Source organism: Sus scrofa, chromosome 2 (genome assembly GCF_054392235.1).
Source record: "Sus scrofa isolate SSC_HxYL_T2T_F1_AM1 chromosome 2, Sscrofa_HxYL_maternal_Yorkshire_Landrace_v2.0, whole genome shotgun sequence".
In the NCBI taxonomy this organism is placed as follows: Eukaryota; Metazoa; Chordata; class Mammalia; order Artiodactyla; family Suidae; genus Sus; species Sus scrofa.
Genome location: NC_139384.1, coordinates 161,360,001 through 161,387,921, shown reverse-complemented (window position 1 = coordinate 161,387,921; position 27,921 = coordinate 161,360,001). Strand labels below are relative to the sequence as shown.

At 56.0% G+C, this 27,921-nt stretch overlaps 2 protein-coding genes across 10 annotated transcripts in view; one reads left to right on the top strand and one right to left on the bottom strand.

Annotated features, from left to right (window-relative positions):
* The window catches only part of SLC26A2 (solute carrier family 26 member 2), a 92,951-nt gene that overhangs the window by 33,820 nt on the left and 31,210 nt on the right, over positions 1 to 27,921 (bottom strand). For 2 of the 4 annotated variants that reach the window (XM_085015099.1, XM_085015111.1), the window contains exon 1: positions 12,407 to 13,783. The exons of 1 other annotated variant lie outside the window; for it this stretch is intronic. The gene's annotated coding sequence lies outside the window, so the exon portion shown is untranslated. Of the gene's footprint in view, positions 1 to 12,406; positions 13,784 to 27,921 lie in introns of those variants that run through there. One more of the 4 variants, XM_085015100.1, reaches the window with a different exon arrangement.
* Positions 6,620 to 27,921, top strand: part of PDE6A (phosphodiesterase 6A) — a 62,072-nt gene continuing 40,770 nt past the window's right edge. For 2 of the 6 annotated variants that reach the window (XM_085015092.1, XM_085015091.1), the window contains exons 1-6: positions 14,975 to 15,891; positions 16,413 to 16,565; positions 17,337 to 17,426; positions 17,906 to 18,046; positions 21,255 to 21,329; positions 25,818 to 25,882. In XM_085015092.1, coding sequence (XP_084871218.1) covers positions 16,485 to 16,565; positions 17,337 to 17,426; positions 17,906 to 18,046; positions 21,255 to 21,329; positions 25,818 to 25,882 — 452 coding nt within the window. In that variant the 5' untranslated portion in view covers positions 14,975 to 15,891; positions 16,413 to 16,484. Of the gene's footprint in view, positions 8,507 to 13,343; positions 13,471 to 13,649; positions 14,677 to 14,974; positions 15,892 to 16,412; positions 16,566 to 17,336; positions 17,427 to 17,905; positions 18,047 to 21,254; positions 21,330 to 21,617; positions 23,034 to 25,817; positions 25,883 to 27,921 lie in introns of those variants that run through there. The other 4 variants (XM_085015090.1, XM_005661807.4, XM_085015093.1 and 1 more) reach the window with 4 other exon arrangements.

Below are 27,921 nucleotides of genomic sequence, written 5' to 3'. Positions count from 1 at the left end.
CCGTGTCGCCCCCCGTCCCTGGAAAGGGTGGCCCTTCTGGATCACGCGTCCCAGGCTGCCGTGTGGCAGAACAGGAAGTAGCCATTCTCAGACTCACGAAGAAACCCCATCTTCCTTTGGCCTCTGCGGGAACTTACTGACTTGTCCCAGAGGGGAAAGAATGGAGGGCCAGTATTCAGGGGAGAGCGACCTCTGAGAGCCTCGGCTAAGGGCTGGGCTTCGCAAGGTCTTTGAGTGGCAAGGACCGGGGCCTCTCCCCACCCTGGACGGGGCGGGGGGTTCCCACACGGGCGAGCCTGGAGCTACAGCGAGAACCCCAGAACGGGGCCAAGACCAGAACGGTGTCAGAGGCCACGCCAGCTTGGCTGAGGGGCACAGTGTGGGGGCAGGAGGGACCAAATAAAGGTCAGAGGGCGTTTCTCCAGCTGGGCTGGGTCAGACCAACAGGCCTTCTCGTGACCCTGGGCTGGGCCGCTGGTCACAGTAACTGGGCTGGATGTCCTGGCCGCACTGTGGGCTGGGGGCTTAGAGCGTGTAAACTTTGATTTGGCAAAAGGAGAGAAATGTGATTCCTACACCTGGGGTGAAGCCGCACCAGTCACCCTTGCTCCAGTATTTAGGCACAGAAGGTGGTCTGTTACTCAGCGCTTCCTGGTGGTCAGAAGCCCCAGGCTCCAGGCTGGTTTTTCAGGACTGAGAGCTAGTGCTGTGGGAAATGGCCATTCAGAGTGGAACACGACCCCTGCGCTAAAATATTGACTTTCCTGTTATTTCTTTACTTAAACGCTTCTACTTTTCAAGAGCCAGGACAACGTCTTAAAAGATTAGATGTTGAAGTTGGTTTTTTTTTTTGTTTTTTGTCTTTTGGCCTTGCCTGCGGCATGTGGAAGTTCCTGGGCCAGGACTGAACCCAAGCCAAAACAACAACCCAAGACACAGCAGTGACAACGCCAGGTCCCTAACCCACTGTGTCATCGGGGAACTCTCTGGTCAAGTTTTTTCATTAAGAGGGAGTTCCCCTTGTGGCTCAGTGGGTTAAGAATGCGAAGTAGTATCCATGAAGATGAGGGTTCGATCCCTGGCCTCGACGAAACAACATGCTACTAAACAACCAATGGATCACCGATCCCTGGCCTCACTCAGTAGGTTAAGGATCCAGCGTTGCTGCCAGCTGCTGACAGATGTGGCTGCAGCTCCGATTTGACCTCTAGCCAGGGAACTTCCATATGACACATGTGTGGCCCTAAAAAAAATAGAAGAAGAAGATAAGAGGCGTGCCCTCTGTGGCAAAGTGGGTCAAGAATCCAGCTGAGGAGTTCCCGTCATGGCTCAGTAAAAACGAACCCGACTGGTGTCCACGAGGACATGGGCTCAATCCCTGGCCTTGTTTGGCAGATTAAGGGTTAAGGATCCAGCACCGCTGTGAGCTGTGGTGTAAGTCACAGACGTGGCTGGGATCCCTTATTGCTGTGACTGGGGTGTAGACCGACAGCTGCAGCTCTGATTGAACCCCTAGCCTGGGAACCTCCATACGCCGCAGGTGTGGCCCTAAAATAAAAAATATATAATAAAATAAGAAAGTATCCAGCAGTTTGCGTTGCTGCGGAGGCCAGGGTTCAATCCCCAGCCGGGCACAGTGGGACTGAACCCTAAGTTCTGTGACATTTGCTGCAACTGTGGCACAGATGACAGCTGCTGCTCTGTCTCAGTTCCTGGCCTGGGAACTTGCATACACTGCGAGAGCAGCAGAAGGAGAAGGAAATAAGCCAGGGTGCCAAGACTTAACCACACCAGTGTCCATCAAGCACAGCGAAAGAAATCAGAAACAGCCTCAATAACCAACAGTTAGAAATACGTTAAATAAATTACGGTACAGCCACCCCGGGGACGCCTATGGGGCCGTCCCAACTGTGGTCACGGCAGACTGAACATCCCAGAAAGAGGTTTACAGATATTGTTAACAACGAAAATACGTATTGTACAACCATAGTTTTGTTTTTAAAACGTTATTTATGTGGTTGGGAAAAGAGGATACATATCGAAACGTTTCTCTGGTTGGTGACTGTTCTGTTCCTTTTGTTTATACCTATATTTCCTCAATTTTTTACAGCACAAAGATAGATTACTCTATAAAAAGAAAGGTAATAACAGTAGGAGAAGAGTTGTATTTGCACTCCTTCTGCTTTCTACAAACTATCATTGCCTCACTCACAGCTTATCTTATCACTATTAACGACTATGTTTTTGAGAATGGGCCACCAACCAAGTGTACATACCGCCTCTAAGCCGCACAAGAGCACAAGATCTCTGTTAAATAAGTGTCATTATTATCCACTATTCGCAAATGAGGAGATCAGAGACCAGAGATGTAAAAATTAGCCCAGCGTAAAAGTTGGGGTGACAGGAAGAGGAGTCACACTCGGCTTACTTGGGTCGTAAGGCCCAAGTGCCTCCTCCTGCCGGTGTCCTGCCGCTCGCTGCTGTGGTTACGTGGTGTGTCTTTAGACCTCATTTTACCCGACTTCTCAGCGTTCCCCAAGCTAATCAGATGCCTTTCGGAACCCAAGCTTTAGAAAAATGACACAAAGTTGAAATATGCCTAAAGACAAACGTTTACATGTGGCGCCTCTGCCACCCCAGTTAGAATCCGCAGAGTGAAACAGAGAAATTCCACAGACGAGCCACCTTCTAGAGACAGACGCCGCAGGAAACCCAAGGAGCTGAATTAAGTCACTGAGTCAACAGGTGGCTGGACAGTTAGGAACGGACATCCACTATAGGTCAAGGGCGAGAACACAGGACAGAGGGAGAGAGCCGAGGGCAGCTACGAAATGAAGGTGGGACCTGACAAAACGCGGGCAGAGGCCGGCCCAGCAGCTCTGAGGGCGGCCGGTGGGGCCATTGAAAGGCTCCCCTTCTGTGGCTTCACCCAAGACTTGGGGTTTGCGAAGCCGGGGGGGAAAGTCCTTTGAGGGGGATGTGGAGGCTAAATCAACAGCATGACGTGTCCCGAGGGGGGACACTCCGAGCCGATGACGTGCAGATTTCTCAGGCTGGCAGCCTGTTTCTCACCCAGCAGGAGCCTGCCCTGCCCCTCGCTTCTGTGCCCGCTGCCTCCCCCGATCCCTCGATCCCCCACCCTGACCAGTTCCTCAGGCCTCTGGGAAAACGGCAACTGCTGCCTTCCCGGCTGAGGAGCCCCGGAGCCGCCTCCTAGGTCTTCTTTCTGTATCCACTTGGCCTCGCTCACAGCCTGTGGAAGTTCCCGGGCCAGGGATCGAACCTGTGCCACGGCAGTGACTACGCCCGATCCTTCACCTGCTGCACCACAGGGGAACTCCTGTCTTCCTGTTTAAGTGCCGATGTTTGAATCCTCTTTGCCTTGTCCTGGGCTTACCTACTTTCAGTGACAGCAACGGCACCCATCTTTAAGGTAATCCGGTAACTACTGATGATTGAATGAGGACGAGGAAACTGAACAGCGTGACACTGCTGTCTCTGCAAGACAAAAACAGTCACCTGGGGGCAATGTGCTGTGGTTCAGCTGAACACACGGGGTGCATATACATTACTGTTTACTCTCCACAGCAGCAGAGTCAAATAATTCAAGTTTTACAGAGAAGCAAGTGAGGCCAGGGATATGGAGTAATTTACACAGAGAGCAGATGACGGGCCAGGTCGAGTTCCTTCCCTCCACCTCGTGAGCACTACGGGGCTTCCTGCTCGTGAGGTCGTCCGTCTCTGACCCGCTGGCTTGTCGGGCTCTCGGGACAAGCCGGCCCCCTCCAGCCCCGCCAGCCTTCCAGAGCCCCCTCCTAATCCGACAGCACTGGATCCCTCGCCCTCGTGTTGAACAGGACCGATGCGTGTCTGGGGCCTGTGGCCGCCTCTCCCCCCCACAGTGGGATCTGCGGGAGCCACTGAGAGGCTAGCCAGCCCTTCCCACTCAGCTGAGTCCTGAATTTCAGGTGCTGTTCTTTCCAAGAAGGTACCTGGGAAGACACCTTTCCGCAAAGATCTTTCCTTCGCCCGGTAGGTTCCTCGCTGTCCTATTTCTTCTCTTTACGCTCCCTCTTGACCTGCAAACTCAGTCTGAAACTCACCTGTGGACCCAGCAGTGCCACGCCTGGTATAAACCCAAGAGAAGTGAAAACACATGTCCACACACAGACTTGTGGCCGCAACAGCCAAAGAAGGAACACAACCCAAGTGGCCATCAGTTAAGAAAAGGGTGAATAAAATGCGACCTGTCTCTGCAGGAGACCATTATTCAAGCGTGGAAAGGAATGACGGAATGTCACCTGCAGCAACACGGATGAACTTTGAACGCATTATGCAAAGTGAAGGTAGCCAGAGACAAAGGCCGCAGGTGTATAATTCCTTCCATGTGAAGGCTCCGCAAGGGCAAATTCGCAGGGAGAGGAAGTAGATCCGTGGTCACCAGGGGTGAGAAAACAGACGAGCAGCAGCTCCACGTAACCCAAAGACTAAACACCACTCAAGCCTACACTTTCAAAAGGTGACTTTTACGTGGTGTGAATTATGTCACATTGAAAACATATTGTAAAGTCACCTGCGATTTGAGTCACTGGGCTTTTCATAGCTCTTCGGTTTTCCCCTCTGTGAAGCATGGATCTGGGACTAGAGATCCTTCTAAAGAAGCAGATCCAGCCCTTTCTCTGCGGGATCCTTTGGCAACGCGGGAAGTCGGGATGGGAGAGGCTGGCCCTTTCTGCTCCTTCCTGCCTCGCTCTGAGCCCACCTGCAGTCGTGGAACCCGGAGCGCAAGAGGGGTGTTTATTCCATTCTCTTGTTTTGTTCTTGAGAAAATCAACAAAGCCTTGGGAGAGGACAGTACATTGTCAAGGTCATAGGATAAGTCCGGGCACTGAATCCTGTTTCCTTCCTTCAACGGGGCTGTGGAAGGCACCCTGTCCCACCCACCCGGGAAGCCTCTGCTGCCCAGGAAACAAGATGCAGAGCCTTCCACTGACACCTGAAGTCAGGCCCTTTGGGCAGGAAGGTTAGGGGTGACCTGTTGCAAATACTGGCTTATCTGTATCTACCCAACAGTTAGGACTGAAGTTTTGTCTGTTTGTTTTGAAACAGGTTTGACTTGCTCATTCTTGCGCATTGAAAAAGGAGGTGAAAGTAGGTCTCCTGAAAATGGTTGCTTATATTCCCAAACAGAGCTGAGCCTGCTGGGCAGACAATGGTGAAGGAGCTGGGCAGGGCTCTCTTTTGCAGATTCTTTTTTCTTTTTTTTGCCTTTTAGGGCCACACCCACAGCTTATGGAGGTTCCCCGGCTAGGGGTCCAATCAGAGCTACAGCCGCCTACACCACAGCCACAACAATGCAGGATCTGAGCCACGACCTACACCACAGCTCACGGCAACGGCGGATCCTTAACCCACTGAGTGAGGCCGGGAATCGAACACGCGTCCTCATGGTTACTAGTCGGATTTGTTTCCACTGAGCCACAGCAGGAACTCCTCTTTTGGGAGATATTTAAAGGGGCAAGTTTTACTCCTGGACAAGAGTCCAGCGTGGCATCAAAGAATCCATGGAGGAAAAGGCATTTGGCCCAGGGGTGAGGGACAGGCGGCAGGCCCAGCAAGAAGGAAGAGGCAGAAAGAGCCACAAAGAATGAAAAGCAGTAGGCTAGGGCTTCGAGTATGTGTAGAGAAATTTTGCAAAACAAAACCTGACTTGACCCCAGAGGACATTTGGGAATGTCTGAAGGCATTTTGGTCGTCGCAGCTTGAGGGGAGGTGTGACTGTGTCCGGAGGAGAGGCCAGGATGCTGTGGCATCATTCAGTCTGCGTCTAAGGGGCGAGGGTGTGAGCCCTGGTCCGAGCCCGGGAACCAGGGCAGCCAATGTCCCAGGGCACGAGGAGGTGGGGTCCAGCTCCAGCAGGAGGCCAGTCGCCCTTCCTCCACCTCTGGCTTCCCTTCAGTCCCCCAGTGGGTTGTGGGGGACGCCCGCAGCGTTGGTGATGGCAGACTTCATCACTCAGCCGACTCTCTTCTGTAAACACCATGGACAAAGCCAGAAGGGATGTTTTATCAGCCTTCTGGGCATCCCTTAGGCCCAGCCAAGGGGGCACATACAGTGAACCATCACAGACATAGTTTTAAAAAAAGCCCTGAGAACCAGGGTCTGGGAGGCAGCTCTGCAAAGCCTGGCACGTCAGCCCAACAGGTGCCCGCCCTCACGTGGGGGGAAGACACGTCACAGACGAGGAAACAAAAGCAGGCAAAATATATTTTCACAGCAGTCGAGGAAATAAACAGGTGATATGACAGGCAGCAATCGGGGAGGGGGCTCTTGGGGCTCCTGCGATGAGACAACCAGGGGTGACGAGCCTGGGCTCAAACCCTGGGGCTCCGGAGCTGGGGAAGCGTGTTTCTGACCAAGGGATCGCATGGGTTACATGGGCGTGTTTGGGAAAGTTGCCGCAAGGTTGGCTAGACCAGGGGGTCCTGGGCGTACGCGGTGCTGAAAAGGCACAATCCCTCAGGAATTTATGACACGCTCTACAGCAGAGGAGAGGATGTGCTCTCCAGTAACCTTCATGGACAAGTTCAAAGTGCCCGCCCCCGTCTCCGCGCCTGCGTTCCACGGTGGCTATTACAACACAGACACGCCAGGCTGTGGCAGACAGAGCCACAGTCACTACGCGCATTTCATCCGGAAGGACAGCGTTCGCCTCCCCCTGCCCTCGTCGGTTGGAGGGCGACTCGAAGGAAGACCCTGGTACGGGAGCAGGTGGCATCGGCATGGCTGTGTGCACGGCTGGCTGACAACGCAAGAAGCTGCAGGCTGCAGCCAGAAAAACCCCTGAAAGTGCCGCAACAAAGACCAGGGGATTGAAGGGAACCAGATGAGAGAGTTAAGCCTCTACCGAAAGGGTGGAAACGAAAATGTTAACTAAAGGTTGCCTCTGAGTGGCAGCATGATGGGTGACTTCAACGGTCTTGCAGTATTTTCGACAGTAAACACGGATGTTGTAATAAAAGAAAAACCAAGCCAGCTGTTGTTTTTATGAAGTTCTTTGACTTCTGAAATCAGAGCCCCCCTGAAATCTGAAACTGAGAGAGGAGTTCCCGTTGTAGCTTAGCGGGTTAAGAACCTGACTGGTATCCATAAGGATGCGGGCTCGATCCTTGGCCTCGCAGCGTGAGTTAAGGATCCGGGGCTGCTGCGAGCTGAAGCGTGGGTCACAGATGCGGCTTGGCTCCCGTGTTGCTGTGGCTGTGGTGTATGTGGGCTGGCACGGCAGCTCTGATTCAACCCCTAGCCTGGGAATGTCCACAGCCTGGGTGCAGCCTTTAAAAAAATGAAAATAAAATAAAACTGAGAGAGACTGTGCTGTCGAGATTGTGAAATCGGGGCCCTTAAGTGCCAGCCGCACGGTGCCCACGACGGAAGCAGACTGAGCGACGCGCTTGCGGAGTGAAGCCCCGCATTAGGGAGGCCCTGCGGAAGGGGCTTCGGAAGCCTGGGATGAGGGCCCAGGGAGGGGAGGGTGCGGGCCGTCCCTCTCTGCTCTGGGACCCGGAGGTGTTAGAGCGTCTGATGCTCCAAGAGAAGCCAAACGCATCCCTACACAGTAAGCGCAGGCGCCCACGTCGAAGGTCGAAGGTAAACTCGGTGCAGAGCGGAGCGCACCTGTCTGGAGGCCAGGATGGTCCCTCGCAGCCTCCCTCCCAGACTTCCTTTTAGCTGAGCCACCTCCTGCTCCGTGCAGAAACCTCTTCTGTTGGTGCACCAAGGCGAAAAGAGAACTCTCCCCTCCCCCATCTGGGGCCCAGAAGCATCTGGAACGCGCTGATCCTCATAATCCTTGTTCTGGAGAAATATTAATGAGTTAATCTCCCGAGCGCACCCCGTCTCCTCTGCGGCCATACTGCAGACTCACAGATAGGACCCAGAAGCCTAGGTTGGACCAGGACTCGGTTTTGCCACTGTCCCCCCAAAAGAGGCCAGCATCCGCCCCCCACGCAAGCAGGTGGCGGAATTGCCAGCCATGGGTGAAGTGACGGCGGAGGAAGTGGAGAAGTTCCTGGACTCGAATGTCGGCTTTGCCAAACGGTACTTCAACCTCCGCTACCGGCCCAAGGTCATCTCAGAGCTCCTGGGGGCCAGGGAGGCCGCCGTGGACTTGAGCCACTACCACCCGCTGAACAGCGTGGAGGAGAGCGAGGTCGTCTTCGACCTCCTGCGGGACTTTCAGGAGAACCTGCAGGCGGAGAAGTGCATCTTCAACGTCATGAAGAAGCTGAGCTTCCTCCTGCAGGCGGACCGCATGAGCCTGTTCATGCACAGGGCCCGGAACGGCACCGCCGAGCTGGCCACCCGGCTCTTCAACGTGCACAAGGACGCGGTCCTGGAGGACTGCCTGGTGGCGCCCGACTCGGAGATCGTGTTCCCGCTGGACATGGGAGTGGTGGGCCACGTCGCGCTCTCTAAAAAGATGGTCAACGTCCCCAATGCACAGGAGGTAGCCTCTGCGCCGAGACGGGGGTGGGGGGGGAGGCGCCCCTCAGTGGGGCTCTGGGGGTACGCAGGGGTACGCGGGGGATGGGGAGCTGTTGGGTACCAAGCTGCGCTGGTGACGGCTTGGCGCGTTTCTTTCCTTGTTCATGGATAACTTTATTTTGAAAGAAAAGCACTAAAACTGGTACAGGAGTTCCTGCCACGGTGCTACGGGATTGGTGGCATCTCGGTAGCACCAGGTTGCAGGTTCGATCCCCGGCCAGGCACAGTGGATCCAGCACTGCCGCAGCGGTGGCATTGTTCACAACTTGGCTCCCATCTGATCCCTGGCCCAGGAACTCCCTATGCCGCAGGGCGGCCAAAAAGGAAAAATAATAATAGTAATAAATAGTCCAGAGAAATGTACACCTTTCATCCAAATTTGCCACTTGTTCACGTCTCTGTTTTTTCCGACCCCGCTGGGAGACAAATGCAGACGCCATGTCCTTTAACCCTGGGGAGCTGCTGTGCATTTCCAGAACGAGGGCGCTTCTTCCGCACCCCAAGCATGGTGGTCCCATCGGGACGTGGAACACGGACACAACGCTGTCACGGCCCGCGCGGTCCGCACTCGGGTCCCGCCAGTTGTCTCAGTGACGCCCCTCTAGCGCTGTCTCTTTAGCCTCCTCGGATCTGAAACCGCTTCTCAATCTCTGTTTTCCGTGACGCTGGTGTTTTCGAAGGACGCAGGCCAGCTGTTGCGCCGACATGTCCTCCACGAGGGCTTGTCTGATGTGTCTTCGAGGTCAGGCGATGCATTTCTGGCGGGAAGGTCGCAGAGGGGTTGCTCTGCTTTCCTTCGTGCCTTACACCAGGGGACACGCGACGGCCGTCTGTCTTGTCAGGGAAAGGACTAATGCACCCCTTGGGCCAGCTCTTGGCTCTGTCTCTATGAGTCCAGGCTCCCGTGGCGTCTGCCTGGCAGCGCTGGCAAGACTCTGATCACCTACAGTAAATCTCTTAGCGCACGTCTCCCCATAGAGACCCTGACCTCTGCCAGGGTCAGCGCCCACCCACCCTGCAGGTCGGCTCACAGCTCCTTGTCCCAAGGAGACCCTCCTAGGTGGCTCTGTTACCGTGTCCTTCCTAAACCTCTTGGCACAGCAAGGCCAGGCCGCCCGCCGTGACCCCAGGGCCCAGCAGATGTGGGGCAGGAGGCCGATGCTTGTTAATCCCTTGGCCAAACAACCTGCCACCAGGTGATAACACGATAATCCCTTTAACACCTGCCTGTGACAGCAGGGCCCACGCGGTCTCATGCACAGCTGAGCCAGCCACACAGGAGCCTGTGTTCCATCGTCCCAAGACCCAGCTGGGAGCTTCGGCGACTGTGCTCTCACCCACCTCTGCCCTCATTGCAGACTCAGGGTCTTCAGAGGAGGAGGGGAAAGGAAGCACCTCCAGGGACCGTGTGACCCGGGCTTATCTCGAGGCTGAGACACCAGGAGTTGGGAGGCCCTGAGAAGGGCTTTTGCCCCAAGTCACCAAGGAGTCAGTCGTCCTGGACTCATCCCAGTCGCAGACGCGGGACTTCGCCTGGGGCCCTGCGTCGACCCGGGCTCCTTGGCGAGATGCGAAGCCCAGGCCTGGGCCTTGGCGGGACGTGGTTTTCTTGGAAGCACACTGGGCTGCATCTCCTGGGGGCTCGTCTCCTCCTGGCTCCGGGGGTCAGACTCGGCTCTGCCCTCGGGGCCCTCCCCGAGGACCCATCCACATGGGTGGGGTCTGTTCTCGCTCCAGCCTCTCTGGACCTTAACCGCAGCCAACACGGGGTCTCCCGCTTAGGACACAACCCCCCGCCACCTCCCAGCGAATGAAGCTGAAACGCAGTCGGTTGAGCGGCTTGCTCAGCATCACACAGAGAGAAAGCGGCAGCGCTGCTCTGCTCTTCATCGCTCTCCTGGTCTGGAAAACCTAAGCCCCTGCCGTTTAGGGAGGCCTTTTCAAATCCGGTGGCAGAAGGTGCCGTGTGAGGCTGTGAGGTCAGATCTGGGTGTGAATCGAAATTCAGGCCTTTGCCAGGAACGAAGCCTTGCCGAGGGTTCAGCCTGTCGGGGGGCTCACTTCCTAATTCATAAGCCAGAGGAGAGCTCCTTCTCTCGAGCGGCTCTGGGATGAAGTGAGAGCTCTCTCGCTCTCGCGCTCTCTCTCTCTCTCTCTCTCTCTCTCTCTCTCTCTCTCTCTCTCTCTCTCTCTCTCTCTCTCTCGTCTAGCCGTGTTCTTGGCACTTTGTGGTGGCGCCTACGGGCCGCCCCTCCTGTTTTCATTCTCACTCTCTTGCTGTTAGGGATGTATTTATTCTAAGGGCCGTTGCTGCCCGGGCGGCCCAGTGTGGGATTTGCAGAGGAATCTGGCCTTGCCCTCTGGAGCTTTCTGTTTAGGTTCTATTTGGGGGGAACAGAGCTCAGAGGTGCTGAAAGCTTCTCTGGAGCCTGGTGTTGAGGGAGTGAGGGTTTAGAAGGATTCTAAAACCTCCCTGAGAGTTTGCTGGGCTCCTGTGCTAAGGGACAGCTTCATGTTTCCTGTTCGACCGCAGTGTTCCCTCTGGCGGTGTTGGCTGTGCTTCCTGGGAAGCCCTGGGGCCAGGTACCCCCCTCTCGGGTGCCTCAGGCCTGGAAGGAAGCCCGTCCGGCTCAGCCTGTGCCGCTCCTGGAGATGCCATGTTTCACTCGGGCCTCTGGCTGGAGGGTGGGCGGAGAAGAAGCAGGAACGCGGTGTGCACGGGGCTCTGAGTTATCCTGAACCGCGGAGAAGTGATCCTCTCGGGCTTCGGCACCTCGGAAACCTTGGAAATCGTTACCATCGCATTTTAAAAATGTGGAGCCAGGGAGTTCCTGTCACAGCTCAGAGGTAACGAAGCCAACTAGCATCTTTGAGGACGCAGGCTCGATCCCTGGCCTCGCTCAGTGGGTTAAGGACCCGGCGTTGCCCTGAGCTTCGGGGTAGGTCGCAGACGCAGTCTGGATCCCCCGTGGCTGTGGCTGTGGCTGTGGTGGAGGCCGGCAGCTGTAGCTCCAATTCGATGCCTAGCCTGGGAACTTCCATGTGCCATGGGTGCGACCCTAAAAAAAATTACGATGACAATAAATAAAAGAAATAAAAATGTGAAACCACGCATGGCATTTCCCAGGATTGTCACGTGGCTCCACACACCCTAGGAATTCCTATCGACCCTTGGGGAGCCTTGGGGAGCCCTGTCATTAGGGCTGCTGGACAAAGTAAGGGATGCTCGGAGGGAAGGTGTGCATTTCGGAGAAACAAAGGAGAGGGTTTCAGCGCATGTTCTGCCCGTTCATCAGCTTCGGCTCTGCTGGATCCGCCCTTGCGCCTCTTATTGTGGACATAAGACATCCCCCAGCACTAACCGGCAGGAAACGCTGGAAAAATAAAGCTTTATTACTGTTCAGATCTGGAAGCCACAGAGCGCCCCTGGGGCCCCAGACTGAGGTCTCAGGAGCAGACAACTCGGCTCAGGGCTTTTCCTGGGGTCAAGGGTGGGGGCCTCGGGGTCACAGGCTCACTCTACATTGCTGAATTTACAACATAAGAGCAGGAATTTAAATCATGGAAAGGTCAAACAAAACAGAATACAGGAAAAAAAAACAAAACAAAAACCCACTAAGTGGCCCAAGTAATCACTCATCAAAATCAACCAACATCTTCAGACCCGGGAGGAGTGTCTGAGGCTGAGACAGAGACACTTCTTTGAAGTGGACGCCGGAGCCATCAAAGCTTAAGTCGTGCATTTACATTACAAAAATGAAAAGAAAAACAAACAAAACTACAAAAGCCTGTCTGGCTCAGGCGACCCTAGGCCACCTGCAATGTTTAGGACTGACTTATACCAAAAAAATTATTTCTTTACCTGAAATTCACGTTCAACCAGTCGTGCTGTGTTTATCTGCCAACACTGCCAGCCTCCTGGCCTCTCCGCATTTGACCCTGTCTCCTGGGGAAGCCCTCCGACAGGGGGCCGGTCGGTGGTCTCCAGCCCCAGAGCAGATCCTGGGACGGGTACTCGTTACAGATCAGTGAGTGACTATGAGGAAAGGACGGCTCTTCCCCGGGGCTCCATTCTTGTGAGTCATAGAAGGAAATGCATCTTTGGTCTTCGTCCTGGCCTGTGAGCTCCTGAGCGGCAGAACCACCCGACACAGAGCTTTTAAATCCCTTGGCACCTCCTGGGTGGTCCTGGGTGGTCGGGGGTCTTTTGTTCTAATGAGGGGCTCTTGCTGGAATCCCGGTCAGCAAAGAGACAGAGCCTTTGATTGCACACTCAGAACTTGCGGCCCCATCGCCTCCCCGCCCCCTGAGGAGGGGAGAGGGGCTGGAAATGGAGTTGATAATCCATCACGCCTTGGTGATGAAACCTCCCTAAAAATCCCTAAAAGTCCAGGCTTCAGAGAGCTTCCGGGTGGGGAGCGGGTGCAGCTGCTGGGAAGGCGTGCGTCCCGCTCCAGGCGGACAGAGGCTCCTGTGCCGGGGACACGTCTGGGTCTCGCCGTGCGTGTCTCTTCACCTGACGCTTCATCTGTGTCCTTTCCCGTGTTCTTTATGATCAAATAAACCTGGAACAGAAACCTTTCTCTGCGATCTGAGACCCATGAGCTGTTCTAGCAAATCCTCAAACCCGAAGAGGAGGTCGAGGGCACTTGGATCCAGAGTCCATCAGCCAGCGCGGTACCGACGGCAGCTTGGGACCTGGGATTGGCGCCCGACGGGGGGCGCGGTCGCCTGGGCCTGAGCCCTCAACCTGTAGGCGCTGATTCCCCAGCTGCGCGGTGTCCAAACTGAGCTGAATTGTGGGCAGCCGGCGGGTGTCAGAGACCTGGTCAGTGTGGGAGAAACACCGACACGTCTGCTTTGAGACGCGTTGGGCCTGTGGGGCTGAGTCTCGGGGCCTGTGGGGCTGAGTCTCGGGGAAGGGGGGCGTTCCTTCTAGACCCTCCTAATTCCATTTCTGAAGACCGAACCTGAACGCACTGCCAGGCCCAGGGACGCCTTCGCCTGTCGTCCTGCTGTCCTTCCTCCCTGTGGGACTTGAGGCCAGCACACAACCAGGAGGACACCTCCAGGCGGACCTGCTCCCGCCCTCTGATCTGCCAAAGGGAAACGGGCCCAGCGGGCTCTCAGCTACTGCCACTGCCCTGACGGACTGCGGAAGCCACGCGGGGAGCAGGTCCCCCCACCGGGCCGGCACATCGGGGTTGTTCAACGAAGCTGGGAGCTCCTCGCGGGACACAGTGGAACTTGGCAGCGAGAATGTTTGAGGAGAGGAACTGGAGATTCTGGGAATGAGAAGCAGTCTTGCGTCTCATTGCAGGGAGGTCTGAGTGCTTTCCCGGCCTCGCAGGCCCACCCAGGTGGGGCCTCTGCCCCCCGCCTGGCCCTCCCTGCCCTCCGCTCTCCCTCAGGGCACTGGTCCTTTCTGGCCTGCGGATCAGCCGGCACCTTGCCCCTCCCGGCCCTGTAATCCCTGTGCCCCCTGCTTGGAATCCGCTTCACCTGTGCCTGCCCCGCGGCCCCCCTCAGAGAAGCCCCCCTCCAGCCCCCCTGCCCGCCACCCCTCCCGGCACTTTCTAGGGCACCATCCAGCTCAGCTCCTTCAAAGCAGCGCTGGACTTGCTTCCTGTCTGCCTGCCCCGTCCCAACAGAAGCTGCGCAGGGAAAGACGTTCCCGGCCAAAACCAAAGCGCCCAGGGCCCGGCACACCTAAGGAGGTGCCCTGGTAGTGCTGACGAGTGAATGAAAAAGAGCACTTTCCCTAGGGGACGGCTGATGCCTGGGCTTTGCCTACGGAGCTCCGGGGCCAGGGATCGGATCCCAGGCACAGTGGCGACCCAAGTCCTGGGCTGGGGCTTGAACCTGCACGACGCTGCCCATCCTGTCGGGCCGCAGTGGGAACTCCGCCTGGGCTTTAAACTAAACAGTTTAGGCTGAATGGCTTCTAAAGCCCTTCTGCCTCAGACAGTCGAAGGGGCTGGGACACGGGTGTTTGGGAGACTTTATACGCTGAAAATATGTGGGTGACAATGATTCTGCAACCTGGCCGCTGTATGTGAGAAAGTTCCAGGGCTGAGAATTCAGTGGGAGAGAGAGTTCTAGCAGATTTAGTAATATCTGCCTCAGATGCAGGTAAGGGCGCAATACCGCTGTCCCCGACAGAAGTGAATACTCAAGACTGAACAGCCCTCGTGAGACGCATCCCAGCAGCGCCCCAGACTATATTTAGGGTGCATCTGTGTCCTCAGAGAGGGACGTGGAAAACCCTTGCAGCTAATGCCTCTTTAGAGCGTTGTGTTAATACCCCAATGTGAATTCCAGTCGAGCTCAGAGGCTTTTCTTCATCCCTTTCCCCTTCCCCCGCTTTGAGACAGCTGTGCTGACCACAGCGCCGTGGCCCGTCTGGGCAGCCCCACTCCCCACAGCAGGCAGAAGCCCACAGGGCAGAGCCCAACGCCCTGAACTTCTAAACTCGGGGCGGGGGTTGGGGAGGAGGCCGCACACCCAGTTCCAGCCAAGCTCTGTGACTTGGCCGCATGAAACTCGTCTCTCTTCTCAGAACAGCACGAACGGTGCCTGTCGGGGCTGGCTTGTGGCCCAAGCAGTGCTGACCGTTGGGAGACTCTCAGGGCCACCAAGAAATGGAGAGGCGGATTCTTTTCGTTTTAAGACAACAGTTCAGGCTCTGTCTCCCCTTTCTGACCCCACCCAGACGGCACTGCCCTTGACTGGCTTCCAAGCTGGCCCTGGAGGTGGGGTGTGGCGTGTGCTCCTCGGCTCCCACTGCTTCAAGCCAACCCCCAAGCCTTCTCTTACTGACTCATCTGCACGCCGGCCGAATCTTAGCCTTCCCTGTATCCCAGCGCTCAGCCTAAGGCCTGACACGCAGTGGGGCTTCCATCAAGATCTGTGGAATGGGGGTGGCCATTGCACTGGCTCTGTGATGCTAGAACCGGATTGCAAAAAAGCTGAAAGTTACAAAATCTCCCCCCGCCGGCCCCAGGGCTGTACCTGTGGCATATGGAGGTTCTCAGGCTAGGGGGCGAATCAGAGCTACAGAGCTACAGGTGCCAGCCTACAGCACAGCCACAGCAACACTGGATCCAAGCCACCTCTGCGACCTGCACCACAGCTCACAGCAATGCCAGGTCCTTAACCCACTGAGCGAGGCCGGGGATCAAACCCGCGTCCTCATAGACCTACCTGGCTTCATAACCCACTGAGCCACAATGGAAACCCCTGAAAGCAGCAGATTCTTTGGTTCAGTGACCCACACTCGGGACCAGCCTCTCCAGCCTCTCCTGAAGGCGGCAGAGCCAAGGACGGCTTCTGGAATCACGTACACATGCAAGTAACAAGTACTGTGGGCCTTCGTGAGTTTCATCTCCCCGCCGTGCAGGGACCACGACGGGTCCCATCGCACAGGTTATTGGAAGGTTCAAGTGAGCTGACGCAGGCACAGCGCTCAAACCTGCCAGCAGCTCACACTAAGGTCTTTCCTCGCTCAGGTTCCTATCTGGGGCTTCACCGAGGATCACCTCGGAAGGGCCTCTTCCAAACGCTCCTCTGCGGGCAGAGTCAGCCCCCGGGCCCCTCCCTGGGCCCCTCCAGGGCTGGGCTCCCACTTCCTCCGCAGCCCTTCAGAGGGTGTGCTTCAGACTTTCTCCTACTGCATTTTGGAGGCTTCCAGGGCAGGAGCCCCCTGTGGCTGCCTTGTCCCCATGGCAGGGGGGTAGCGGGCCTTATCTCTGTTGTCTTGACAACCAGAGGCGAGCAAGCCCCTCCCCCGACGCCGCCGTGGGCTCCGGGTGGCTTTCTGGTCTTTCCTCTTCACCTGCCCGCTCAGGTGTGTCTCTGCCGTCCTGCAGGATGAGCATTTCTGTGACTTTGTGGACAAGCTCACCGAGTACCAGACTAAGCACCTCTTGGCTTCTCCCATCATGAATGGAAAGGACGTGGTGGCCGTGCTCATGGCCGTGAATAAAGTGGACGGGCCCCACTTCACCCAGAGAGATGAAGAGGTGAGAAGGCTTTAGAAAGGGCTGGCGTGGCCGTGCGAGCGGTTCTCAGCTCGCCAAGCCCTCTGAGCCTCCCTGGGCGGCCGGGCCTTGGTTTTCCCATCCGTTAGGCAAAGGGTTGGTGATCTGATGCTCTGTATGGGAGGCAGGGCAGGGCACACGTTGAGACGCTGGGCTCTGGGCAGCTCCCTGCGGGTCTAGGGGTTAGGACTCCGTGCTTTCACGGCTGCAGCCCGGGTTCAATCCCCGGTCTGGGGATGGAGATCCCACATCAAGCACGCTGAACGCTGCAGCCGGAAAAAAAAAAAGGCAGCAGCAGCAGAAGAAAGATGTTGCGCTTTCGAGCCGAGGGGGCAGGGATAGCCGTCCTGGCTCTGCTATTAGCTGGCTGTTTGCCCCGGGCACCCCGTGTAGTCTCTCCGGACCTGTTTCCTTCTCTCTAACGGATCTCCTGTGTCACCTCCGTAGCAGCTCTGGAAGCAGGTGTGATAGAGTCAGATACACAGAGATGACAGCTTGGGGACTCAAACCCAGTAAAGAGCAGCCCATTTCCTTGCCTGCCTCCCCGTCAACACAGACATTCTATATTCCGCAAACTCTGCGCTCTCGTAACGCAGCGCTCCAGGAGTCAGGATTCCATGACCCGTAGCCTCGCACACCGTCTCGGAGGCAGCTTTGCACGTTTTCCGCCTTATCTGCCAGGGGTACAAGTGGCCAGAGGAGAAATGCGCCCTCCTCATCCGTTTCCCCTCATGCTGTTTGATTGTTTTCCAGATTCTCGTCAAGTACCTCAATTTTGCAAATATAATCATGAAAGTCTTCCACCTGAGCTACCTGCACAACTGTGAGACCCGGCGCGGCCAGGTAGGGGGCTTGGCTCAAGGGCGGGAACTGGACTGTCCTCTTATCAGAGCCTTGGTGGGGTCACCTGGCCAGGCAGTGGCAATACAGGCACCTGAGAGCCGCCCCACAGGCTCGTGTTAACGAGGCCGCGGCCGTTTGGAAAGCTGTGTCGCAGCGTGACTGTCTGGCCAAGCTTTCACGTCGGGAGGTTGGCGTTTGAATCCCTGCTAAGCCACTGACTCGCTTTAAGACCCCGAGTAAATGACTTGAGCTCCCCGAGCTTCAGTCTCCCCATTTGAGCCAAGCGGGGTACCTGTGGGCTGAGGTACACACCCCGTGTGCTACCCGAATGTCTCTTACTATCATTCTGATCAACGACCTACGAGATGAAAGACATGGAGCGAGTCGGGCCCGTCGAAGCTGCCCAGGGACTCGCTCTCGGAACCTCAGTTTCTCCATCAGGAACCGAGGACCACTGCCCTGCGTTCGTGTTTCCCCAGATACTGCTGTGGTCTGGGAGCAAAGTCTTCGAGGAGCTCACGGACATCGAGAGGCAGTTCCACAAGGCCCTGTACACGGTCCGCGCCTTCCTCAACTGTGACAGGTACTCCGTGGGGCTCCTGGACATGACCAAGCAGAAGGTGAGACGCGCCCGGGAACAGGCTACACACGCAGCAGGCGGGGCCCTGGAGCCCCGCCTCGGGACGCAAATTCGGGTGCACAGCAAGGAGGCTGGGGGGACGTGGGTGACCGTGAAAAGTTGTTCCCACCGAGGAGAGGTGCCAGCCTTGACGGGGGAAGGCAGTCTAGGGCATCAAAACGCCCTGTACCTTCCCCGGTCCACTGGGGCAAACGAGCATGAGAGGAGCAGGTGTGCGGAGCAGGTGACATGTCCACGTGGGGTGAAAGGTGCCAGCTGCAGGAAGTGTCAGAACGTGCCCTCGAAAGTGGGTGGAACCCCTGCCGAGGGTGCGCCAAGCCCAGGGCCCAGCCAGGCCGCTGAGGCAGCAGCAAAGGCTGAGATCCGCCCTCAGCCGGCTCGGGGCCACACTGGCGAAGGGGACAGACACTCACACAGCTCCTGGCTGCCTTCTTCAGCCGGCTTTTCCCAAACCAAGCCCGCCGTCGCTCTTTCTCGACCTGCCTCTGCCCCCTGGAGCTCCTCGTGCTCCCCCTTGGAACCGAGTTCCAGACTTATCAAGATATGCGATTTCTTGTCCCAAAGCCCCAGGTATAGGATTCCTGTCGGTTTCATCTTGCACGCTTTTTCGTGCTGCGGGTAGGGCGCCCAGCGCCCGGGAGCCTCTTCAAGTATTTGGTAGAATGAAGAAATCGAGCACAGAATCCGGGTTGGACAGGACCTTGGGTCTAGTCCAGAGGCTCCCGAATGTGAGATTAAATAAGAATTTGCTGAAGAACCGGTTTCAAAATTGCTGGGCTACCTGAGGGTCTTTCTTCCTCAATGTTCTGTGAACACGGTTCCGCAGGAGCACATGTGGGTCATGTTTGAAAAGAGCACGGAACACACGCATCGCCTAGACACAGCAAAGAGCACGGATCACACGTGATTCGTTTGATCAACCACTGCAGTATTCGAATCAACTCTTTCGCCAGATATTGCTAAATCCAGCAGTAAGCACGCTGATACTCCTTCAGGAAGTGGCAAATGAATTCATACAGATGAACTGGGTTTTTCTCATGCAATGAGTTTCTGAGTAGTTGAATGCAAAAAACTCCGTTTTAAGGTTCCCGGTTTGCCCCTTAAAAGATCCGAGCCCAGCCCTGGGCGGCAGGGTTCTGCTCTCTGCTCATCTGAACTCTGCCTCCAAAGGGAAAGTCACATTTAAGCGAGACTATTCTGACTTAGTCATCCCCAACCACGGGACAATCCAGCAATCAGAAGTGGGCTGGGCTCCCTCGAATCCCTGTGGAAGGCCCCTCCTCACTCCCACCCGCGCCCCACCCCAGGTAGCTAGGCTCTTACCTGAACTATTGACACTGAGAGAGGCGTCAATAAAAGCCACTGAATGGAGCACTTGAATGGCTGAATCATACGGTGCAAATTATATCTCCAAAGGCTATTTAGACATGGGGGGGGGACAGAGGAAGGCGGGCGTCCATAGCCCGACTCTCTGCGGGCAGCACCTGCCTCTCCTCGGGACACTCTGCAGAGCCCCCAGAGAGTGACCCTGCGCCTGTCCTGACATTTGCGCCCCTCTCCCATCACTGTTGCGGTTCCCGCCCTCCGCCTTTATCTCAAGTCACTCCAGGGCTTCATTCTCTCCTGCGGAGACAGCAACCCCCCCAGGCAAGGACGGGAACCCCGAATTTCTCGTGAACTCCCTTCTGCTTGCCCTCCGGGTGACATCAGACCCGCAAACCACCGCCACAAACCTGTCCCAACAAGAGAGAATAGCCCAGAGCAAATGGACCACTGTCTAAACGCCAAGACATGAGTGAACAGAGAGGGCCCAGGTTCGGCCCAACCCAAGCGGTGCGGGTGCCTGGGAGGCAGGAAGACCAGGGAGAAGCAGCAAGGACTTGCCTGCGTGGGGTCCCAGTTGGTTTCTGCTCCTGGCGCCTCGGGACCCCGCAGAGGCTTTGCTGGCCTCCTGCTCTCCGCTCCCAGCGCCCGTCTTTGCCGTTGGTCTTACACGTGTCGCTCTTTCTCAGTGGAGCCCAGACGTGAACCTGTGTGTCCACATTTGGCACCATCATTTTTTTTTCTTTCTTATTTGGAAAATATTTTTTTCCTGATTACAAAGGCAGCAAATTTTATTATGGAAGAATTGCTAAATAAGGTATAATCTCATCCAACACACTAGAGAAAACCGGTTGTTAACGCTTTGTTCTGAATTCTCTCTTTTTTTTGGGGGGGCATGCCCGCAGCACACAGAAGTTCCCAGGCCAGGAAGAAAACCCACACCACCCCAGTGACCCAAGTCGCAGCTGTGACAATGCTGGATCTTTAACTGCTGGGCCACCAGGGAACTCCCTGTAGTGGATTCTGGAGAGCATTTTCTAAGTATAGTTAAATATTGGGGTAACATGATCTATATATTTTTGTCACCTCACACCTTTTACTCACCAATGTATCATGGACATCTTTTTTTTTTCTTTTTTTTTGTCTTTTTAGGGCCACACTCACGGCACAGTGAGGTTCCCAGGCTGGGGGTTGAATTGGAGCTCCAGCTGCCGGCCTGCACCAGAGCCACAGCAACGTCAGATCCGAGCCGCATCTGTGACCTACACCGCAGCTCATGGCAACGCCGGATCCCTAACCCACGGAGCAAGGCCAGGGACCCGACCGGCACCCTCAAGGATACTGGCGGGGTTCTCGACCCACTGAGCCACAGCGGGAACTCCATCACGGACATCTCTTCAATCCCACGTGCGCATCTGTGACGTCATTGTTACTATGCGCAATAATTGATGGAATAAGTCCTCTCCTAGCGGTTTTTCCTAATTGCTCACTGCAGCAAATGATGCTGCAAGAAGCACCATTTGAGCTCCAACTTCAACCACAGGCTTAGCATGCACTTGAGGTAAATTTCGGGGCCGTGGAGACCCCCTTGTCCCTCTCACGTCCCAGGGCACAGGGAGCGCGAGGGTGCGCCCACGGAGCTCCCGCCTCTTGCTCGTGATGGGACAGACCCAGTTCTGAGGACCCTGACGCATCCCCAGCGCAGGCATGACCCACCCCCCAACGCTGGCGAACCCGGGAGCCCTTGTAGGCTCTTCCCTCTTCTAAATCTCGGTGACCGATGACTCAGAGAGGTGGGTCTTGTTTTCTTCATCTATTTGTGAGTTCCTCCCAGGACACATAATTACTGTTTTTCTCATTCCTAGGAGTTTTTTGACGTGTGGCCCGTCCTGATGGGGGAGGCTCCGCCCTACTCTGGTCCCAGGACTCCCGATGGAAGGGTAGGTCTCCCTGCGGCCCGTCCGGTAGGGTCAGGTGCTTGAGGACGGGCAACTATAGGACACTGTGCACCTGCTGACGTTCCCTTATCACTTGGCTCTGTCTTCTCTGGGTTGCGTGTGTCCCTGGAAATGAGCACCATTCCTCACGATTGCCCAAGCCCTGTACTTTACAAAGTATTTTAAACCCACACTGCAGTTTCACAATAACGTGGGGCGACGGACAAAGGAGGAATAAACATCCTCATTCCACCGCTGAGGAAAGAACTGCAGAAAGATCAGCGCCTGCTCAGGCATTTGCGTGGCAGGACCGCCGACAGCGAGCGCTGTGCATCGTCTGAAACTCGAAGCTGGGGAGTCTGCAGACTGGTGGCCAGAAGGTCAGCTCCCGTCAACAGATTAGTCTGTGTGGCTATGGGAGTTTTCAAATTCTTCCTTTTTGTTTTGACTTTTAAAAGTATTTGAACGGGTGCATGCTTAGCTGTCCCTACGGAGCATTTCACCGAAGTCACATAAGAGCTGGACTTGTTTCTTCTGGGGATGTAGACGCCGAGGAACGAGACTCGAGCGAGCTCACCGCGGCTCGCAGGCACCGCGCATCTCAGTTCACTCCGGGTTCCTTGGCTGCGATCACAGTCAGCTCTGCGATCTGAGCCCAAGACGTAAGCCTCGGGCTCTCACCTCGCTCATTCTTCACCCTTAAGACACCCCCCCCCCAAGACTGAACTGAACACGGCGCGTTCTCGCTGGGCGCCAGCACCCCATCGGATCAGTTTAAGCAGCTTTGGTTTCAGGGAGGGACCAGCACGCCCAAGGTCAAGACTTTGCCTTCCCAGGCCCTCTTCCACCTCAGGCAGCAAAGGCTTGTCACGGCAAGAATCTGCGAGGCTGGGCTGTGAGGCAGGAGGCCCACGACAAAGAACTCTGGTGCCAGCGGGGTGCTAGCCCGCAGGTCACATAAACCCCTGGGGCCTCCACTGTCCCATCTACGGGGCGCGGTCACCAAAGCCATCTACCAAGGCAGCTCCGCATTCAGGACATAGCTACGCGAGGAAAACACACAGGCTGGGCCCAGACACAGCATGACAGGACCGGCCCAAAGTGGATCTTCTGGAAAGAGCGTGTGCTTGAAGGGAGAGAGCCTGAGTTAAGGTCCCTGCCCCGCCAGCTTGCTGCGTGGCCTCGGGAGCCTCGCCGACGACGCCTGTCCCAGCAGGGCCGCCGTCCAGCTGGCCAAGCAGGGCTTCGGCCGCTAAAGCGAGTCCCAGCGACACACCGTAGGCCCTCCCACAACCCTGGTGACCTGGGCCCAGGCTCACCATCTGCCAAGCCCCCCACCTGGAAGGTGTCATTTACGCTTCTCGTCAGTTTACGAATGAGGTGGCCTCGCTCTCCCACTGGGCAGTCGAGGAGATTGAGGCTCAAAGGGGACAAACCGTTTGCAGACAGTCCAAGGTCAGGGCGCTTTTCTGTCTGGTCAAGGTCACTGCGACCGTGCCTCTTAACCCTCCGTTCAAACATCGCCCTCACACCTGACCCGCAGCCTCCGCAGCAGAAATACAGCTTTTGTCTGGATTTGGACCCATTAACCTCCTCAAATCTTGAGTCCGAAGCCGTCTCATGGCACCTGGAACGCACGCCATCTCCCTTTAAAAATCACCCGACGTCCGTGTCCGTGTTGGAGTCATGAAAATGTTATAATGCGAAGTAAGCTTCTCGGAAAAAAGCAAAACATAGCACTTCTTTTAAAATGGGTGTATTTCCATGCGTGCTGATCCGGCCCTGGCTCTCTGAGGCTCTTTCAGAGCCCCTGTGTTACAGCGTCAGCTGCTCAGGTACCAAAGGCGACAGAGGTTCTCGTTGATGGTGAGGTTTTGACTTGCCAAAGCCTGTGAGCTGCGACATGAATGCGGCCTTGAAAGCAACTTGGCTGAGCTGCCGTGTGCGGAAAAAGTTCCATTTACCTAAAACACAGTGGTCTTTCTGTTGCTTTCTGTGAAAGCAATGCTTCTCCTGTGGGTTCAAAAAAAAAAAGGTCCATTTCTCATCTTTCTAAAAGCAGCCTCGTGGAGCGCCCTGGGCAGGGCAGTCTGCCAGGCCCCGGGAGCCAGCAGCTTGCCGGCACCGTTCACACGTGGGAGAGCAGTGAACAGCCCAGGATGTATTCGTGCACGGAGAATTACTGGGTCAAAGAACACGGGCTTGTGTGTGTAGCGCGACGCTGCCGCCTGTGCCATCTGCGCTGACCAGCTATGCTAGCCACCCACCCGCGGTCTTAGGATCAGCGCTGCAAGGGCCTTTAGGGATTTCCTCGTTCAGTTTTTCCACTTCCCAGATTATCTTTAGAACTCTCGGCCTCCACATCGGCCGCCTTGGCCAGGGGCGCCAGGACGGGGGTGGGGGACAAGCAGGAGAGACGCAGGGTCTCCGCGTATCCGACTCGGCTTCCGTGAGGGTGACATCTCTGTTACCTGCTCTTCGGGATTCAGGCCCCAGCTTCGTTTGGGGAAAGGGCTCTGCTACGTGACCCCAACAGCAGATAAATGCTGCCGATTTTACGGCTGGGGAAACTGAGGCCCGAAGAGGACACAGGGTAGAGCCAAGACCCGGGCATGAGTCTGCACCCCAGCTCTCTGCCCGCTCCGCGCATCAGGCTGCACGGTGCTCCTGGTCTCCCCCGGTGCCTCCTCCTGCAGGGAGCCGTCCAGGCCCCTGGGGCAGCCAACGCCACGGGAGCGGCTCCCGAGGTTCAGTCATGTAGCTGCTGCCAAGGCTGGGCTTTGAGGAGCACAGCCTCTTTGTCCCCCGTGAGCCTGAAGGTCCTGACGGCCTGTCAACCAGACACCCTGACTACACCAGGACTTTCTCCTTGGGGAAATTCTGAGTCAAGAGGCCGGGGTGGGCCGGGGTGTCAGTGTTTAAATCTCTAGGGCAGGCCTTCTCAAAACACCTGCGGTAAAGGAAGCATTTTTAAAAAAACACCCACTTGAGGAGTTCCTGTCGTGGCTCAGTGGTTAACGAATCCGACTAGGAACCATGCAGTTGCGGGTTCGATCCTTGGCCTCGCTCAGTGGGTTAAGGATCCGGCGCTGCCGTGAGCTGTGGTGTAGCTCACAGACACAGCTTGGATCCCATGTTGCCGTGGCTGTGGTGTAGACTGGCAGATGCGGCTCCGATTCAACCCCTAGCCTGGGAACCTCCATATGCCATGAGAGCAGCCCTAAAAAGACAAAAAAAAAAAAAAAAAAAAAGTTACGAGTTTCAGCGCACACACCTAACCTGACTCAGTCAAAGTGCAACACGTTTCTACACACTGACTGAGTTTCTGCTTTTATCTCATCGTGGGAGAGTCACAAATGGTTTGCAGCCTGCTCCCAGTCCAGGGACCACACCATGAGGAGCCCCGTCCTAGGTGAGCGCGAAACAGAGGAAAGCGCTGTTTTAAGCTAATTAACGTTAAGTGACGCAGCGGAAGCAGCGCCAAGCTCAGGAGTCCAGGGCCGAGGTTCTGGTCTTGCTGGAAAGGAGACTTTCCTCTCCTGGGTCTCAGTTTCCTCCCAGCCTGTGTGCATCACACCTGGGTGTCTAGACGTTCCGGTAAGTACTGCTCTTTTGCCCGGAGAGCTGACGAAAAGGGGCCACCTGCCAGGCTCCATGGCCACACGAGGGAGTCACGTAAGCAACATTTAAGGGAATGGGAAGTTTTTTTTCTTTGCTATTTAGGGCCACAGCCACAGCATATGGAGTTTCCCAGGCTAGGGTCGAATTGTAGCTGCCAGCCACAGCCACAGTCACAGCCACAGCCACATGGGATCCGGGCCACACCTGCGACCGACACCACAGCTCATGGCAAAGCCAGATCCTTAACCCACTGAGCAGGGCCAGGGCTTGAACCCGTGTCCTCATGGATCCCAGTCAGGTTCTTTACTGCTGAGCCCCATCAGGAACTCCAGGAGAATGGGGCTTTTAATGGTGCGAGGAGGAGAGGGGATGGAGGAGGCGGGACGTGAGTGGGGAAGGCAAGTCCGGAAGAGCCGGCCCAGCAAAGAGGGCGGCTGAGTGAGGGAGTGAAGGAGAAGCGGCTGGGACCACGCAGCTTCCCGGTCGGAGGATGGCTGGGCTGACGATGCTTCTGAACCGCCGGGGCCTCCACGCGCCTCCCTCTCTCCCTCACCGCCAGCAGGGGTCCTTCTCTTTTTCCTTGGACTCAACGCCCAGATCCCCTGGGAATGCTCCCCGTCCCTCTCTCCGCCCCAGTTCCCAGCCCCCGCCTGGCCACCGCGAGCTGGCTCCCAGGAGGGGCATCCTGGATGCTGAGGGTCAGCTGAGGCCAGTGAGCTGCAGAGGTGGCTGGACGGCGCCCTGAGAGGGTCGGGCTGGTTTCTTCTGGAGACCCGTGGGGCGCGTGGGAAAGAACAAAGCCTGCCTTTCTCACGGCCACGCCTGAGATGCTCTGGCTCAGACTCTGAAAGTGTCTGTCTTTGCCTCTAGGAAATCAGCTTCTACAAGGTCATTGACTACATCCTGCACGGCAAAGAGGACATCAAAGTCATTCCGTAAGTCTCCGCAACACGCGCAGCACGGCAGGTGCTCCATCGATGTCCGTGAGATACGCGTTCCGCCATCAACACTAACGGGACCCAAGCGGGCCACCCCCGGGTTAGAGGCGGGAGCGCAGCGAGGACGCGGGGTGGTCAGGGGCTCAAAGCCGGCGCCCCGGGGACACGAGGCGGATGCTCGGTCGGCCGCCGTGAGCTGAAAGTCAGGCCCAGGGTTGATAAGCGGCCTGGCCTGGCCTGGCCTCTCTGCGGCATGAGACCCTGCGGTCTGATCAGGGCTCTTCGACGGCTGTCTGGGGAGGCGCATCTGGGCGCCCGAACGCAGAGCACGAGGCAGAGGCGGGAAGTTGGCCAAGAAAGTGGCTCGAGTCCCAGGGCAAGGTTGTGCTCTAAGGGCTTCTTAGGGGACTGAGGAGGAAAAAGGAAAGGCAGGAACTCACAGAGGGTGAGGCTCCCAGCCTACCTGCAGGCAGAGCGGGCTCAAAGGCCATTTTAAGATTTGATTTGATGTTTATTTTTTGTCTTTTTAAGACCACGCCCATGGCATATGGAGGTTCCCAGGCCAGGGGTCCAAACGGAACTGCAGGTGCCCGCCTACGCCACAGTCACAGCAACGTGGGATCTGAGCCCCATCTGCGACATACACCACAGCTCACGACAACATCGGATCCTTAACCCACTGAGCGAGGCCAGGGATCGATCCCGCGCCCTTATGGATGCCAGTCAGATTCACCTCCACTGCGCCACGACGCCAACTCCCATTTTAAGAATTTAATCGTGGAGGATGTTCAGAGCATAAGCTTGCACTTTTTTGGTCAGCAGAGCACTCCCCACCCAAACTGACTTAGGTGCCTTGTCACTATCTGAATCCTCTCTGGTGCCAAGAGCCACCCCCACGGTTTTGCTCTTTCCCAACCGAACTGCAGACTCCTCGAGGCCACGACCAGGCTGAGGGAGAGCCACACATTCAGGCTCTTTTCCAGAACTCCCTGGTCCAATGAAGGGATTCAGCGCGAGTCACCCGAATCCTTCGACAGCGGGCGAGAGGAGACAGGTCACACCTGGATGCCAAACGACAGTGACCTTCCTTTCACGCAGATAACTGGTCCTCTTCTTAATCTTTTACGGTTTGGGGATGAGAAAGGGCTTCAGGTTCCTGAGCGTCTGGGTTCTCTCTGCTCCGTCCTGGTTGCAAGAAGACTGTTTTGCTCCTAAGCTCATCCCTTTCTCTTTCTTTCTGTCCTTGTCAGCTGCTCGCTCGCTCGGCAGCCACACACTCTTCTGACCACTCCTCCAGAAGAGCCCGCTTATCAAACCCACTGTCCTCGTTCTGAGTTATCACAGGTCACAGGGTCCCCAGTGTCTCACCGCCTCTGGCTCCTGGTATCACATCCTCCTAGCTCCTGATAACACTCTTCCTGCTGCCCTCCACAGTGTGGCTGCAGCCAGCTTGAATCTGATATAAATTCATGGAAGTAACTTTAAGAGATTAATTATACCAGGATGCAGTGGGAAAGAAAGAGTTGCTTCGAATGCCACCAAAAGACAGGAAAGAGATGTGGAATGTGGTAAAAATCTATATCCACAGGCTAAAAAAGGCTCGGTTGACATTCATAAGGGAAAAATCATAGTTCCAAGGGTGTTCTATTACAGAGTAACTGGCAGCATATTATCTTTCTCGGCAAATGAGAAATAGTTCTTCTAAGAACTGATGATTTCGGAGATATGTGTCCAGAAATTTATACCCTGTTTACAAAAGCCCTATCACCAGCATCACATGCTTTCACTGACACGTGGAATCTGAAAAAAGGACAGACTGAACTTCTTTGCAGAACAGATGCTGACGCACAGACATTGAAAAACTTATGGTCTCCAGAGGAGACAGTTTGGGGGGTGGGGGGATGTGCCTGGGCTGTGGGATGGAAATCCTGTGAAACTGGATTGTGATGATCATTACAGATGTGATAAATTCATTTGAGTAATAAAAAAAGAAGAAGAAGAAGAAGAAAAAAAAGCCCTATCTAAAAGATAAGACT